The sequence below is a fragment of the Canis lupus genome, chromosome 21 (genome assembly GCF_011100685.1).
Source record: "Canis lupus familiaris isolate Mischka breed German Shepherd chromosome 21, alternate assembly UU_Cfam_GSD_1.0, whole genome shotgun sequence".
Lineage (NCBI taxonomy): Eukaryota > Metazoa > Chordata > Mammalia > Carnivora > Canidae > Canis > Canis lupus.
Genome location: NC_049242.1, coordinates 14,978,812 through 14,995,961, shown reverse-complemented (window position 1 = coordinate 14,995,961; position 17,150 = coordinate 14,978,812). Strand labels below are relative to the sequence as shown.

General features: G+C 37.7%; 1 protein-coding gene across 20 annotated transcripts in view; it reads right to left on the bottom strand.

Moving 5' to 3' along the window:
• Window positions 1-17,150, bottom strand: part of DLG2 (discs large MAGUK scaffold protein 2) — a 1,987,603-nt gene that overhangs the window by 882,772 nt on the left and 1,087,681 nt on the right. The window contains exon 1 of one of the 20 annotated variants that reach the window (XM_038568442.1): window positions 9,424-9,646. The exons of 18 other annotated variants lie outside the window; for them this stretch is intronic. In XM_038568442.1, the coding sequence (XP_038424370.1) occupies window positions 9,424-9,501 (78 nt within the window). In that variant the 5' untranslated portion in view covers window positions 9,502-9,646. Of the gene's footprint in view, window positions 1-9,423; window positions 9,647-17,150 lie in introns of those variants that run through there. One more of the 20 variants, XM_038568446.1, reaches the window with a different exon arrangement.

The window sequence follows — 17,150 nt, the reverse complement described above, 5'->3', positions numbered from 1 at the left end:
GCAAGGATGGTTATCATGATTTTAAATATATGAGAACATTAATAATTAAGGAGATGCAGTTGTTTGCTCAAGGTCACCCAACCTGTAAGATGTTGAGTCAAATTTGAACTCAAGGCTGTACTCTTCCACTGTCATATTGTTGTTTTTGGGTGTGACAACAAGAACATTTACAAAATGTATAAAGAAAAGAGGTCAATAAAGGTGACAAAGGATTTATCCAAGGAGCTTAAGAAATAATGACATGAAAATAAGTCCTAGGCCAGAATGATGTTCAGGAAAGAAGAAAAAAAATATTTTTCTTATTCTCTTATATTATTCCAACCAACAACCTCCTCCAAGTCCCCCACAACCAACATATTTTTTTCTCTCGCTCAGCACATTAGTTTCCACTTTTTCTGTGCTAGAGAGTCACCAAAATTTCTCATGTCAAACTGTATCATAGTTCGATACTTCTGTGAAAGTGACACCAATGTCACTGACTTCTGCCTCAGACAATTCTCCTTTCATCATATCTTGCTGCAAACAATGGTGAAAAATTGGATGCCCTCCTCATAGTACCAACTTTCTCCCACAGTCAGTGTTGAAGAAATGTGGAGTGCACAGTATAGAAAGCAAAAAATTTCTGTTTGTAAATCAGAGTAACCTACAGTATCAAGTGGGTGTGAAAGGGAAGAATTGTATTTGAGGAGTTTTATTTTACTTTCTTATTTTATCAAATATGCTGGGTGAAAAGTTAGCATTCACTTCTGTTGCTCTGTTGGTTAATAAACAGAATATGAAAACAACAGTGATCCTTCAAAACCAGCTCATTCCTTCCCTTTGCCCGTGACTTCTTCCTGCCTTTGCTACAATATGACCAATTTTAATAACTCCTCCTATCTCTTTCACAAGAGTAGTGGATTATAACCCTGCAGTGGCTCTGTGCTTATTAGAGCTTACATGCTTTGGAGGAAAAAGAATATTCAATTGGCTATATATTTTTCCCTAGCAATGATAACCCAACTCTGGGGACTAAACATTGGACATTACTATGTATGGCCATCATGGCATCGTGGTATATTAGTCTCTTCAAAATGCTATAACAAAATACCATAGACTAGGTATATTATAACATATTATTCCCTCAAAGTTCTGGAGAATGAGAAGTCCATGGTCAAGGTTATTGAAGGGTTCAATATCTGGTGAGAGCTCTCCTCTTGGCTTGCAGACTGCTTCCTTCTCACTCTCACATGGGGGAGAGAGGTGAAAAGGAGGGAAGAGGAGGGGAAAGGTAGAAAGGGAGAGGGAGTGGGAGAGGGGGGAAGAGAGGAGGGAGAGAGAGAAAAAGAGGCCCAGAGAGAGAGAAGAGAGAAATCTTTCTCTTCTTACAAATACACTAATCCTATCAGATTAGGACCTCCCTATTACCATCTCATTTAACCTTAATTATCTTCTAAAAGCCCTATCTCCACATCTCAACATATAATCACACTGGGGGCTAGGGCTTCAATATATGAATTTGGGGTGGGGAGATGCCATTCAGTCCATAGCAAGTGTGGTACGGATTCTCTACTAACCTGACTTTTCAGATTGAGAAGGTATAAAAAACAAACAATTCATACTCAAATATAAGCCTGAAATCTGGCATGTAGGACAAAGCAGCTGGAAAATTTCACAGTTTGACATATCATTGTTGGTAGTTGAAGAGAACTCTGGTATTCTGCTGGTTACTCTTTGTTTCATTTTAGTATTAGTGGCATGGAAAATGGAAAAGAAAGAGAAACGGAGCCTCTTACCCCAGAGCTATACAATGCCTCATATTCCCTCTTCCTTCAAAGAAAAGAGGCAATAAAGAAGTGTTTCTTATCTTGCTCCCACTTTGAAAATAGGTAGGTTTTCCACTATATTCTTCTTACTGATACTTAAAGACATTCCAGGTCTGTTGTGTATATTCATTTGGCATATGTTTTCTTAATTTTTCTTAATGTGAGGCACTGTTCTAGGTGCCAGGAGCACAAATAAGATAAAATCTTTCCTTTTAATGACTCACAGCAAGTCATAATTAGGAGCAGAGAGTATTAAAATTGAAAGGAATGTGATTGCAGATGAAGAACCCAGAGATTAAGAGATTTAGCCAATGTAGCACAGGCGGTTGGGACAGAGTAGTTGACACACAGGCCTACTGTCCCCTAATCTTTATTCCCATATAGCTCAGAGTTCTCCATCCACTTCAGTCATTCAACCAGGGTTTATTTAGGGTCTACCACGTGCTAGGTAATAATTTAATAATTAGGGGAAATAAGACTACCTCAGATGAATTGAGTGAATACTTGAAAGCATTATTTAAAGTGAAATGTTTTTTCTATCAACCCCCCAAAATATAGTATATATAAATAAGACTTGTACCTTATCTGATTATCAATTTTATCTCTATAAGAATCATCATGGTTGAGCTCCCATCTGAGATGGGAGAGTTTCCCTTTCCAATCTTCACCATAGGAATACCATTCTGCAGTATACTGAAGACAAAACAAAACAAAACAAAACAAAAGCCATTCTGCACTAAAGTTCTTTTTTTTTTTAAATTTTTTTATTTATTTATGATAGGCACACAGTGAGAGAGAGAGAGGCAGAGACACAGGCAGAGGGAGAAGCAGGCTCCATGCACCGGGAGCATGACGTGGGATTCGATCCCAGATCTCCAGGATCGCGCCCTGGGCCAAAGGCAGGCGCTAAACCGCTGCGCCACCCAGGGATCCCATGCACTAAAGTTCTATAAACTGTACTGAAGGTAAATTATCTGGATATCTGGTTCCTAGAGGACCCCCAGTGAAAAATCTGATCTTATTTCTAGTCACATAGTTATTCAGCAGAGATGAGGCACAAGTAGATCAGAAGATGGCTATTGTGCTGGTCTATCCCTTCTTCACATCAATGGCTCATCCAACCCAAGAAAAGCTTAAAGAACACACGAATGGTTAGGGTGACAGGCTCTGATTTCCACCAGGTCTGGCCCTGAATGCTGGTTTCACTATTTATGATTTTGGAAAAATTCTGCAACATCTTATACCTCAGTTTCTTCAACTATAAAATTAGAGCTAAAATGAGATTACCATAGAAAGTAGTAGGGAGGATTAAATGAGATGATACATGTAAAGTGCATGTCATTGTAAAATGCAGTACTATTATTATAACAATTTTACAGTGGTTTTGTGACCTATTATCTTCCTCCCCAGCCTACCTTCTTCTCCTTCATTTTAGCCATATCTTTTATCCTGTCTTTTCCCTCTGGCTCCCTCTCTGTCCTGCTAACAGCTGCACTTTGTGTTGTTCCAGGGTGGGTAGCAGTGCTGGGACTTCAGACAGGTGGTACTGCCCATTTTGTTGCTTGATTTACCTGCCAGGTGACAAGGGAGAACTGCAGGGCTGCATTCAGCGTGGACAAACACCTGTCCTGTCACCACAGCCAGCAGACACCGCCGCTGAGTCATGCTGCTGCTCATGACCGATGAGCTCTTAAAGACTCAGAAGGCTCTAAGAAAGGGACTTGGGAGGACAATCTGTCCATCTCTCTCAGGGTCAGGGTACTTTTCAATCTGCCATGAGGCAAAAATAGATGTAGGAAGATTCTATCATTCACTAAGAATTGGAGAGTCTTCAACATCAGGCTGTTGCTTCTTATGCTTAAGCTAAATTTCTGTATTTGCATTTATATTTATCTTTTAAGGGGAAAAATTAACTTGATATCTAGCTCACTGTAAACATCTGTCATATATACAGTATAACGTACAGCATATATTGTATAATATACAGTCCTCTGTATGTACTATAGGTATACAAACATACATACAGAGCGTCATTTACTGGTTCAGAGCTTGAGCTCTAGAGTTAGATATGGTGGCTAATTCTAGCCACCTACTGGTGATGTGTTTTTGCTCTAAAAACATCATAATGGTAACTAACTCAGAAAATCCTCATATTAGCACATTTCTTAGCTCATAGAAAGAACTCAGTACAAGTTAACTATCATTGCTGTTTAGACATATAATATATATTGTGAGGCCAGAAGGCTTTTGTAAGTTTTCTGATCTGCAATCTAAATGGTCCCAGATTGATTGCTTTTCATTTATTTCTTCTATAACCTTCATTTCCATTTTCCCTCTTTTTATTTACCTTCCTAAATCCAGAATAGGACACGTGATGCCAGTGGAGTCTCATCAGCACAGAATAAAATGTGTGATATATTTTAGGATTATCTACTAAATTTCCTTATGCCAAGTATTGTTATGATTTGTAATAAAAGTGATTTAATAGCAAGTGTAACCTTAAATACTTTATTTATATTAACTCATTTATCCTCAAAATTAACCCATTCATTACTCATTTTTTTAGCTATGCCATACTTCATTGATTCTAAATATAAACTTTTATTTTTATATTTGAACATCTCTGAAACCAAGATACATCTTGCAACTGATAGTGTGTTATAATCCCATTGAAAATCTTTTTTTTTCTTAATAATACATGAAATAATGGAGCATCTTGCAACTGATGACAACCTTGAGTCAGTGAAATAGAATATGAGAGATAACCATATTCCAGGCATTCTTTAGGCCTTGAAGTAAGGGAAACAAGATGGGACAGTCCTTCATTCAGAGAATCCATATTCTGATGAAGAATACGGGGAAGGAAAGATGATTACAGCCAATGTACAAGTAGCTGTGGGAGCCAATGGAAGATCCATACTGGGCTGGTAGGGTCCGGGAAGGTTTCCTAGTGATGGTAATGTCACTTAAAATTGGTGTGTAATTAGTGAGGAATATAGCTAGTTTGTGGCTTGCTAGCTAGCCAAGTAGAAGAAAAATCCTAAAAGCTAGAAAAAGCAGGGACATTCAGGGATTCAAAAGTAGTTCAGAATGCTCAATTTAGAGTTTCATGGAAGAGGGGCAAGGTTTAGTGGTAAAGGGAAAGCAAAGGTCATATCATGATTGGCCTTGTAGACCATGTTAAAGGGTTTGGATTGATCCTGAGGACATTGGGGATTCTACTAAAGCATAGGTGTTACTTCCATTTCACAAATAAGAAAACTGAGGCCTAGAGGAGTCAAAATGACTGGCTTTAGGCTGGATAGCAAAGAATAGGACTAATTTAAAGCCTTCTTTCCAGGTCTTTACTTTAAGCTCAATTCTTTTCATGTTATGCTAGGGTCACTCAGTAGTATGTAGTCCATACTGCCAGCAAATGCATTACTAATTTATCCTCTATTTTAGTCTATATTGAATTAATGTGTTTGGTTTAGATGAAAAGGAAGGTAGAACCAATTGATGGTTCTTAAAGAATTCTTAAAGGTGACTATGGCCTCATGTCAGGATATTCGGGCTCAGTTACATACATCACTTGTAGATTATATATCACTGCTAAGCTCATGCACAGTTGTGTCTATTAGATGATGGATACTCATGCCAATCTTTCCTAAATGCATTATGTATCCACTTTTCAGGGTATATGCTTAAACATAAATAGTTAAATTTAACAATTAAAACAAAAACAAATACAAAAAAAAAAAAAAGAAAAACAAATGAAAGAAGCAATGCTGATGGGGCAGTGATGGTTCACAATTTCAAGGGTTTTATACTCTTGCATATTATTATGTCACCAGAAATTGCATTTCAATTTATTTCAAAGCTTCTTCAGCTGCCCTTTTAGAGTAATACAATCTAGAGATGGACTAAATTAAGTAATTTAGGTTGAAATGTGACAAAAATGCTTAAAAGTAAGACACTAACGTCTGAATTAATTACATAGGGTCAAAAAAAAAAAAGAGAGAGAGAGAGAGAAGAGAATAATTATCTGAAAGGAGGTACTCTTTTGTAGCCAGTCAGTTTTGATTTCATATTATCACATTTAAAGTAATTTTGTTCAAAGAATTTATTGGTATGCACAAACTGTCTTTTTAATGAAAGAATAACAAAGAGCCTTTTGCTTTTCTTTTTCGAAAAATGACAATGTGAATCACCTAATATCTTTGACTCACTCTAAAAAGAAAGCGCATCTGCAATTGCCAAGCATTTAGGTTCCTTTTGATGAAAGACACATTTGGTTTCAATAGAAGAAGCAATGAGTACAAATGCCAATGTTTAGGTTATGATGATATGACAATTACTAGCGATTTAAAAGTAATAATAGGCACCAGGATGATAGCTTGCTATACTTACCCAACTAAAGAGGACAAAGAGTGTAAAGTCTTTAATAACAGGACAGACAATTGTCTATTCAAGATAGCTTAGGTAGAGTCTTATCAGAAATAAGGGGCCTGAGGTACAGGATCAGTAACTTTGATTCTGTAAACCTCATGACTTTTGAATTTTAATATCAAAAGAGGGGGACAAGACAAGAAGACACAGTTAACCTTATTCAGGCAAGTAAATGACAGATGGAAGAGAATGCTACAGACCCAAGGAGTCATTTTTGGAATAGCTTGGTAAAGTTGGGCTCAAATTCCAGCACTGATACTTACTACTAACTTAGCGTGACCTTGGGCTAGCTACTTTTCTTTCTTGGACTCAAGAAAAATGATTTCGACCTTATAGGATTGATGTGAAGATGACATAAAACTGTTTGCATAAAGCACCTGCTGTATAACGTGTGTGGATGAGGGCTGTCATCATTATTATTGTTGTGCTTGTTATTATCATTACATTCCATGCTGCTATTTAATTCTATTGGCATTGAATGAGGTAAAAGAGTAGACCAGGCAACCATGAATAAGGCATACTGCATGTTTAGGGATGGCATTTAGGCTTGCACATTCCCAATTAGCTTTTCAATTAACCCCAGCCTTGAGGAATACACTTCCCAGACCAAACCTGAATGCTAAAATAGGACTGATGGGCTATGATGGGTGCAGGTTGTTTTATTAGAGTAGGAGGAAATAAACTATGCTACCTATTGCAAAAAGAAGCCAAAATTTACAGAGGGTAGTAAGATAAACCCACAATCACTATCTATGATACAGATTTATACCCCCCAAATACTAAACATGCTATGAATCTAGCAATAGTTGCTTCACATTTAAATATACCAGTCACTTTGTAAATAAAACCCAATAATGATCTCATTTTATTCATCTTCCTCCATTTTATAATAAAGTATGACAACATATAGTCAGCAGCACTTTATATCCCTCTTCGTGTTTGCAATTATGTGATCTCTGATGCTACAGCAATACTTTATATGAATTTATTCAGCTTGCACTATCATTTGTTAACTGTCTTCTCAGTTAAACTTTATTAGTGAACTCATTAGACAAAATATTAAGCCAGAATAGTTGGTTTAAATAAGGCATATAATACAATTAGGCATAATGAATAAATAAACTATTTCCATTCACCAAGGATCAACTGAGGGCCTTTGTTGTTCAAGGCAGTATACACCTTTTAATTTATTCCCAGAACTCTGTTGAATTACAAACCCTGAAAAAAAAAAGATGCTATTTTCCTATTAGTTATTATCACCTGGCATTCAAAATGAACTCCTCCTAGCTCCCCCGGCTAGCACAAGGTCATTCAAGTTAATAATTTTCCTTTAGTCTTTATTACTCAGAGAGCAAAACTTCAGTTCTCCAATGTTGATTTCCTTACTCCCTGAGTAAGAGAAATAAATAATTTAAAGCCAATAACCCCACCTTTGGTTTCGTCTTGCCTATCCTAAGCATCAGCCTCCACAGACTGAAAGGGAGGTAGGTATTACAGGCGCTTTAATAGTTTCTCCCCACTCTCAAGAAGCAGGAGCCCACCTTACTTTGTTGGATTACCATCCTTTTAGGTTCGATACAAAGCGTTTTCAGACTGCTGTTCTCCACATTTAGGCCCAAGCCTGAATTAAGTGCCACTGGGAGATTCAACTTTTCTTTGCATACTAATTTGGCATAGGCATTATCTCCCCATGGCTCTCAGAGCCATTTGTGGTCCTGACAGTCCTCTCATACATACAACCTATAATTTTCATAAGAAGAAGGCACTTTTTCAAAACATTTGCTCCAATAAGAGACCTACTTACAAGTCTGTTTCCTTAAAAATCACTTGAGGAAAAAAAAAAGCCAAAACAAAAAACAAAACCCCCCAAATCCAACTGTTCAATGTATATGCTGCTGGTACATGACAATTAACATTTGCAATCTTGTCACCTGGGATATACAGAATAGGAAAGGGATCAATTCTACCCATCCTTGCCCTCCTCCCCCACCACAAGTGCCATTAAATAACAAGTCTGTCATCATTCATAACAATCCTCAGATCTGGGCAGTCTAAAGATCTACATCCCTAAAGTCAGAACTCCAATAATATTTCTCTTTTCACACTACAAACAATCATATCTCAGGTTTATCCCTGGATTCTTGTCCATGTTATCAGCATTTCCACTCTAAAGGAACAAATAACAAGTCAAAGTGAAGGAATCTTTGCAGTTGGGAGGAAGGACTATGCCACACACAGGCCAGGGAAACCACCTATGGGTCAATCTCATGAGGAGATTTAAGGCAGAAAGGAGACTGGACCAATGATCCTCCAAGAAATATGGTAAAAAAAAAATCTCAATTTCATAAAATTTTATATTCTAGGGAAGTTTCCCCAACACCTATCAAATTGAACACAAAATTTCCTAAAAATGACAATTTGGTCAGTGCCTCTGAAAGCAGAGGACAAATTAGAGAGGAAAGCTTGCAATGCATCTCAAGACTTACAGGCCATTTTATTTTCTTAGAGAAAGATAATTAATGAGGGAATTCTACACGGAGGTTCTCCAGGAGGAAACAACTAGTCATGCTGAATAAAAGAAATACAAAGCCACTCTCTAAATGGCCATGGCTACCCAGTTATAAATATAATTCTTACTCATTGTAAACACTTTTGAAATGATGGCTTGGTTGATCTGAAAAGATACCAAGCACCCCCGTGGAGTCTGGTCAACGTTGCTGAGAGTCCCAAATACGTGTTCTTAGGACACACACTAGGACACAAGTACTGGAGAAAGGCTCCAGGATTTAGTATGCCCTCTTCAGAACCAAACAGTGTAGTAATAAAAATAATGCTGTGTAGCAACAAGTTTACTAGAGAGCTCCTGGAAGAAGCAAATATTTCAGCTGCTCAACTGCTTTCACTCTATGCCATTTAAAGCAATATTAAGTCTCTGTCGAGACACTCTATCAATTGATGATTCCACCTAATACTCTGATTAGCGGATGATCCCCCTTAACCCCCGGTGCTCCCTCCCCAAGTAGCAGAGCTCCAAGAGTTACCCCTTCCGTGAGGGGCATGGACTACGTTCCCAGGGAGAAGCAGGTTCTCATCCCAAGCTAATAAAGACTGCGTCTGTCCCCAGACTAGCAGTCTAGAGCAGGCAGTTGGCAAGTCGGAAAGGTAATCCTCATCCCCACTCATTCCATACCTTCTCTGATTTCGCCTTCCTGGCGTTGTGCACGAACCTGCGACCCAGCTTCTTGGCATACCAGATAGAGGCAAACATAGCGGTGCCAATGCAAGGAATGCACAATGAGGCTGCTGCACAATCAACTTCCCACCTCGGCTCAGAGACGAACGGAATCCGGCTGGAGCTGTCACTTGCAGGCTGTTGCTTTCTCAGTTCCTCTCATGCTGGGTAGCCGAGGCAGGGGTGGGAGGAGGAGGGGGTGGGGGCGGGCGGTCCCGGCTGGCCGGTCGGCAGGTATATTTACATCCTGCCAGCAGGAGGTCCGGGCGAGGCGGGTGCTGCCTTCAGTAGCCGGCTCGCACACATCCAGTCCCTAAGTGTCTGTCTGCGGTTCCTCGGGCACCGTCACCAAACTCCATGTGTGTCAGGAGGAAGGGAAGCCGCAGTCAACTCCTCCGGGAGGCGGCTCACCTCCCGCTCGAGGCTCCGGCATTTGCACTCCTCGCTTGGCTTCCCTCTGTCTTGACAGTACGTGCTGGCGGCACTGGCCGCGGAAGACAGATCCACATACAGCTCACAGGTAGATCAGCCAATGCAGGAGCTGCCAGGCAGGGGGTGGGGGGGAGGGGGGGAGACGCGAGGCTACCACGGAGGGAGCTGGCCCCGGGGCCACAAACAGGTGTCCCTGGAGCCTGAACCCCGCTGGAAGCTCCAGGAATCCCCAGCTGGTAGGGTGGCTGGAGAGAGAAGCGCCTGCCCCTTGCCCCCTCCCCAACTTCTTTTGGTCCAAGGAAAAGTCTTATCTCTCGTCATCAGCCAGTCTTATCGACAGCTTGCAAGAGCAATACTTTATTCCTATGGAGACTGGACTGGGACAAAGGGCAAATGAGCAGGAGAAAAAGTGTACTCCCAAATGCTTGGGTAAAGGTCCTTCGTTTTCAGACACATCGTTTCAGACACATAAAGCAACAGAGGCCTCTTTTACAAGCACAGGTTTTCAACATGGGACCGGGGGATGGAGAGGGGCTTAAATCTACCTTTCGACTGAAATAGAGCAATCTTCTTCTTCTTCTTCTTCTTTTTTAAGCCTAGAGTTTTCTTGCAGTAATATCCACTGACAAATGAAGGACTCTAATACCACTTTTGGGAAGACAGATTTACAGAAACTCTTAAACCATGCTCCTCTGAAGAATTTTCACATTTGATTCTACCACCAGATGCTTTCAGCTCCAAGTATCTTATTAGAGCTTAGATTATTACGTGAGGCATTTTAAAGATAAAGTCAATTTTAAGGGACAAGTGCTTCCTCCAATGGGAGATAGCAGTTAAGCTTTTATCCATCTTACTAAAAGACAAAAAATAGACTGTTCATCTTGGCAAGGAAAACTTTCCTCTCAGTGATATACAGATGAGAGTCAGTCCAATAAATACTTGCTAGCTGATCGGACAGGACTGCCCTAGGAGCACCAATGGCCCAAAGAATGTCAACACTTACAGACACTGGAAAAGAACCCCCTTCTCTCAATATAACTCACTTGAGGTTTACTCTCAAAGAGGATTGGGTCGGCGGTCAGCCAGAAGCTCTTTTATAAGATATACAATAGTCCTTCCTCTTATATGTGGAGGATGCATTCCAAGATCCCCAGGGGATGCTTGAAACCATGGATAGTGCCAAACCCTACACATACTATGTTTATATTTTTTTCCCACACGTTACATACCTATGATGATGTTTAATTTATAGATTAGTCACAAGAAGAGATTGACAATAATGAATAGCATAGAACTGTTATAACAATAATTACAATAAAAGTTATGCGAGTGTCATCTCTCAAAAATAACTGATGGTATTGTCATCAGCCTTCTTGTAGTCATGTGAGATGATATAATACCTTCGTGATGAGGCGAAGTGAGGTCAGTGACGCAGGCATTGTGACATAGCATTAGGCTACAGCTGACCTTCTCACGCTAAGTCAGGAGGAGGATTATTTGCTTCCAGACGGTAGTTGGCTGCAGGTCACTGAAACCTTGGAAGCAAAACCATGGATAAGGCAGGATTTCCGGGTTAGATATCCTGGTAGGCTACTGGAGGCAGAACAAGGCAGTGTGGGATAGGGCAGTGGCTGTCAAGACTTACGTTTACCCTACTCACTAAGGTAACACTGATGCCTAAAACAGGATTTAGTTTTAGCACGATGAGATCAATGTATGTTTGTTGAATGGATAAATGACCTGGTTTTTAACTAGGGCTTTGCTTCTAACCTCCTTGTTCTCTCCCAACTAGTTTGCTTCATCTGTAAAGTAAGACAGTTGGGCAGATGATTTTTAAGGCCCCTCCCTGCCCTATGAGTCTATAATTCTGATTATGAGTCTTCATGTGAGTGCTGAACAGAAATGTGTAGTGTTCACCAGGGATACAGACTCTGGTAAAATGACTCTGTGTTCTGAAAAGCTAACAGCAGCACCCTTGGGGCAACCCAGATCCTTCTACCTTCTTCAACCTGTGCAACTGCCACCTACGGTTTGGTTTTGCCATTTGCTTTTTCTTTCGCTCTGTGTTCCCACTTCCTATGAACAGGACTTTTCTTGAATTTCCTTTGTCACCCTTCAACAGCCCCTGTGCAAAATTCTCCACATCACACCCTGTACTCTTTGGAGGCAAAATGCCACAGAAATCCAGCAAATAAATAAATGATAACTCCTGCTTAGTTTTCAAAGAGCTACTCGGCAGGACCACAGCTTACCCTAATATTGCCATGATGCTAAAGGTATTCATTATTCCTTCATACAAGTTTGTCCAAACCACATTTTTGTTGAAAGACTATTCAGTGAACAGAATAAACTAGATCTAAAGGGGGGGGGCAATCCTTCCTAAATTAATGAGTAGAAATTTCTGTTTTTAATATTTTAAGATGGAATTAGTCAATAAAGAGGTGAGAAAAAAATATTGAGCTTTCAAACCACTGATATCACAGAGGGAATCAAAGAATAGTAATTTACTCTGATGGGAATGCCAGATCAGAAAATAGCGTTTGCACTTTCTTCATAAGATAAGCTTTCCTAAGTCACTAAAACTGGGGCTTGGAAAGATCTTTGATGTTTGATCATTTTGTTGCTTGGTTTTGCTTTTACATTGAACCTTCAGTGACCTTCCTCGCAAACCTGACCCAGAGGCTTTATTAACTTTTACAGGATGGAGCTCTTAAGAAAATAAATTGGGTCTACCAGCTAAGATTTAGCTTGAAAAATAACAAGAATAACTACAGTCTGTACATTAAATAGGCAACTGACGGTAGAAAGGGCAGCGTGGAGTAGGTCATTTTGGTCAGGACCTAGGCCTGTGTTATGTGACCACTTAGCACAATGTAGGTATTCAAATTATATTTGTTGAATGTGTCTATGGCAAAATAGGAAAAGCCTCAAACTGGAAAGACTAGAAGAGGCTATATAGAAGCATATCCACAAATTTTCAGTTGTAAAAGTTTTTTGAAAGCTGGGTGTTTTGTCAATGGAATGAAGTCATTGCCATAGCTGTACAACCATCTTCCCAGAGTTCTGTAGGGGCAGAGATGCCTGCTACAAAGAGGGTGGCAGCTGCCCACAGTAACTCCCTAAAAGTCTCTAACCATTGCCCTGCTGATTGAGATAATTAACTTTTGCAGCTCTGCTGTGTAAGGGAAACAAGTTTTTCAGGTTCTTTCCATCTGTATATCATCAGTACCTGGACAGACCTTTTCCTTTATAATTTCATTTTTAATACCTCTCATATGACAGAAGCCTACCGGTGCAGCTGAGTATGAGATGCAACATTAATCCTTTTAAGCAGCTTTGGGTTCATGCCTCAACACACACACTGTGTGAGCCTTCTCAGAATTCTCAAGGTAAATGCAATGTTTAAATCAAGCCATTAAGTATTACACAACTACATTTTCTGCCTAGCACATAAATGATTTCTTTTTAAAAATCACCTAAATATGTCACAGATGATTATAAAAACAGAGTAAACATTAAGCCCTAGAAACTAGTATCTGGTACCTTGACAAGCTATCTAGGTTAGGTGTTTAACATACACCAAGGACAGTACATGTTTGACAATACATTTATACACTAAACAAGTTAGTGTATAAAACCAATAGGCATTCAAATATTTGAGTTGCTTGCATACCTGATATTCATATTTATAGCTCTTTGGTTAACATCTGATATTAGTCTGTTATTTAAAAAGTGGGTGTCAGAAATACACTACATGGAATTTATGACTGAAGGAATATAAACATAATATTTAAATTTAATTCACAGGAATACCAAGATGTTGATATCAGTTATCTCTGTAGAGGCTAGGGGAAAAGGAAAAATAGAACATTTACATTTCACTTTGTATAGTTGTGTAATATTTGAGTCCTCTACAATGAGAATGTATCAGTGTTATTACTTGTATAATTCAAGAGGAAAGCAATATGTTTTCACAAAAATGTATTGATTACTTACTAGGGGCCTCCAAATGAACGAGATACAATCCCTCCTTTCAAGGAGTTCTATACAGTTGGGAGCACAGATGTATAAAGAAAATTCAGTGGAGGATGGCTTTTTAACAGATATGTGAAAAATAATGTGGGAACTCAGGAAAAAAATAACTGTTTTTTGGTTTCTATATGGTATAAGCAAAATAATTATCACCGATGTATATAAAAAAGCAAAGGAATAGCTAAATCTCTCTCTCTCGCTAAAAAATAGCATGTTTTATTTGTGTGAATAAGAAAAATGATCACTTTAACTTTGTAAGTATATCAAAATGAATGTGTGTAAATTGATCCAGTTGCAGATAGCTATATTTCTGCCCCAAAGAGACAACCAGCCACAGATAAGGGTGGAAAAAATATTGGAATCATTACAAATAATAATCCCATTGACTCTAGTTATAATGGGCTAACTACCTGGATTTTTTTCTGTTTTTAAAATCATCAATATCCTGCATGGCTGTTTTTTTTTTTTTTTTTTAACATTTAATCATGATATATTGAAGCATCTAGAAATGTAAGAAAGTAATATGACACTCACCCATGTGCCTACCACCCAGATTTAATAAATGATAATATTTTGCCATATTGGATTCAGATTCATCTTAACGAAATAAACCCTTCATAATATAATCAAAATGTCTCCACTTCACGCCACCTCAGATTCAGCTCAAAATAATGTTCACTAACCATTTTTGTACCTCTCCCCCTAAATACATACAACTTTATCAAGAGTACATACTTCAAAATATAATTGACAGATCATAGAGTGTCTATCTTAAACTTTCATTAAAAATTTCCACCAATTTGCATTATTAGTAGTTTACACAGGTCCTATATTCTAGATGGCATGGTATAATCAGACTTACTAAGTTTTCCCAAACATAATGTATTATGTTAGCTTCTGATAGTTGGGATGTGCATCGTCTTGATTACTGGTGAGATTTAGCATCTTATATGTTTATTGGCAATTTGAACTTTCTTCTATTCTATAGCGTTTGCCCATTTTTAAATTAAATTATATTTATCTCACTGATTTGTAAAATCATTTTATGTATTCTGCACACTGATTCCTTGTTTATTCTAGGCACTGAAAATATTTCCTCTCAATCTGTGACTCTTTTTAAACTTTATTTATATTTTATCATATACATATTAATCCTCATAAAAATTTGACTGTATTGAAATTTATCAATATTTTCTTTTATGAAAAAAATTTTTCTTTTATGTGTGTACATTTTTGTATCCCAAGAAATTTTTTTCCTTTTCCATGTACATTAAGTAAATACATTACCTTGTATTTTCTTCTAAACAATTTTTTTTCTTTTCACAAGTAAGTCTTAATTTTTTTTAACTTATGGTATGAGATAGGAATTAATTTTCCCCAGATATATGGCCAGTTGTATATCTTTATTTAATTAATTTATTTTTTGCTGATGTATAAGAATGTTATTACTTTCCCTTACTGACTTATAATGCTCCTAAGTAATATGTCTAGATCATATGAATGTACATATAATTGTTTCTGGGCTCTTTTTGGGTTGTTCTATTCTTATTTACCTAGACTAATTCCATTATCTTGATTAATATGCTTTATAATAAATATTGATATTTTAGGAGCTATTCGTTTTCACTTGATCTAACTTCAAATTAATTTTTATAAAGTTACAAAATTGATCATTTTAATACTACACCAAATATTCTGTTATTAGTTTTCAATATCTCAGCTTTCTCTTGTAGAAGTACCATTCCCAATCAAAGTAGTCATTATCAGCATCGTTACTTTTTTTACTATTAAAGAGTACTCAAAATATCTCAAAATATCTCTCACATGCTATCAGTTTATTTTCTCGTCATTATTTTTAGGATCTGAACCCTCTTAAACTTCTTTCTTACTGATGTGCATATTGTAATAGTTATTTCTGCAAAAATATGCAATGGTTAAACACGCTCAATCTTTTTATATTTTTCCTGAATGGCCTACATTCATCTTAGAGTTTGAACGATAGCATGGGTAAGTGGAGATGTCTAGACTGACAGTGATTTTCCCTCAGCATTTTGAAGATACTACTTCATACTGTCTTCTGGCATCCATTTTTAAGAGAGCTTTCTGCTGTCAATCAAATTGTTCAGTTGTAAGAACAGTATCTCTTTTTAAATAGTTTAACAAAGTTTTGTTTTCTATTCAAACTACAGTTTCAATACAATTTTTTTCTCTAAAATTCTGCTTGGGAGACACCTGGGTGGCTCAGTGGTTAAGTGTCTGCCTTTGGCTCAGGGCGAGATCCTGGAGTCCCGGATCAAGTCCCACATCAGGCTCCTCGCAGGGAGCCTACTTCTCTCTCTGCCTATGTCTCTGCCTCTCTCTGTGTCTCTCATGAATAAATAAATAAAATCTTAAAAATAAAATAAAATTCTGCTTGGAACTCATTATGGTTCTTTATTATTTTTTTTAATTCTCGGTTTTTTCAAGTATTCTCCCTCAATCTCTCCAATCTCTCCTTCAAAAATCCTGTAATATTTTTCCTGGACCATTTCATTTGACTCATCCTATTGTTTCATATATCTCTCACTATTTTTCTCCTTCTTTTCTTTGTGCTATTTTCAGGGGTATGGCCTTAGCTCTAATTAATATTTTTTCTGAGGTTTTAATCTATTGTTTTACTTATCTACAGAGTGCTTTTGATTAATGAATTTTATATCTATGTTATATATATTTATGTATATTTAATGTCTAGTGATTCTATATTTTTCTTTTTTAAATCCACTCAGTCTTTTATAAGGGTATTCTGTTGGTTTATGATTTTTATACCTTCCTTTGTCATATTTTTAAGTTAAAACATTTAGTTTGTAGTCTTTATCTGTTACAGTTTTTACTCAATTTTCATGGAAGTGTAACTGCTGATTCTGCTCATAGTGGATAGTTTTTGTAGGTAACTGCATTTTTATTCTAAAATCTTCTTTGGTAAGACTGTACTTCCTATGGGAGTCCCAGGAAACCTTGAGTTATGTGACTCTTGCTACAGAATAATTTGCATATCCTTCTGCTAGTTGTCAGAAGTTTCATTGGTCATCAGTACTTTCATGCTTACTATTCAGCTTAGTGTTATTCTCTCCACACAAAAGGGTTAAGCTTACTTTTTTTCCGTTTTTTTCTCCACTCAAATAAAAACACAGTTCCTTATTGCTTTCCTGAGCTAATGAATAAAGTTTTTTAGAAGCTCTATC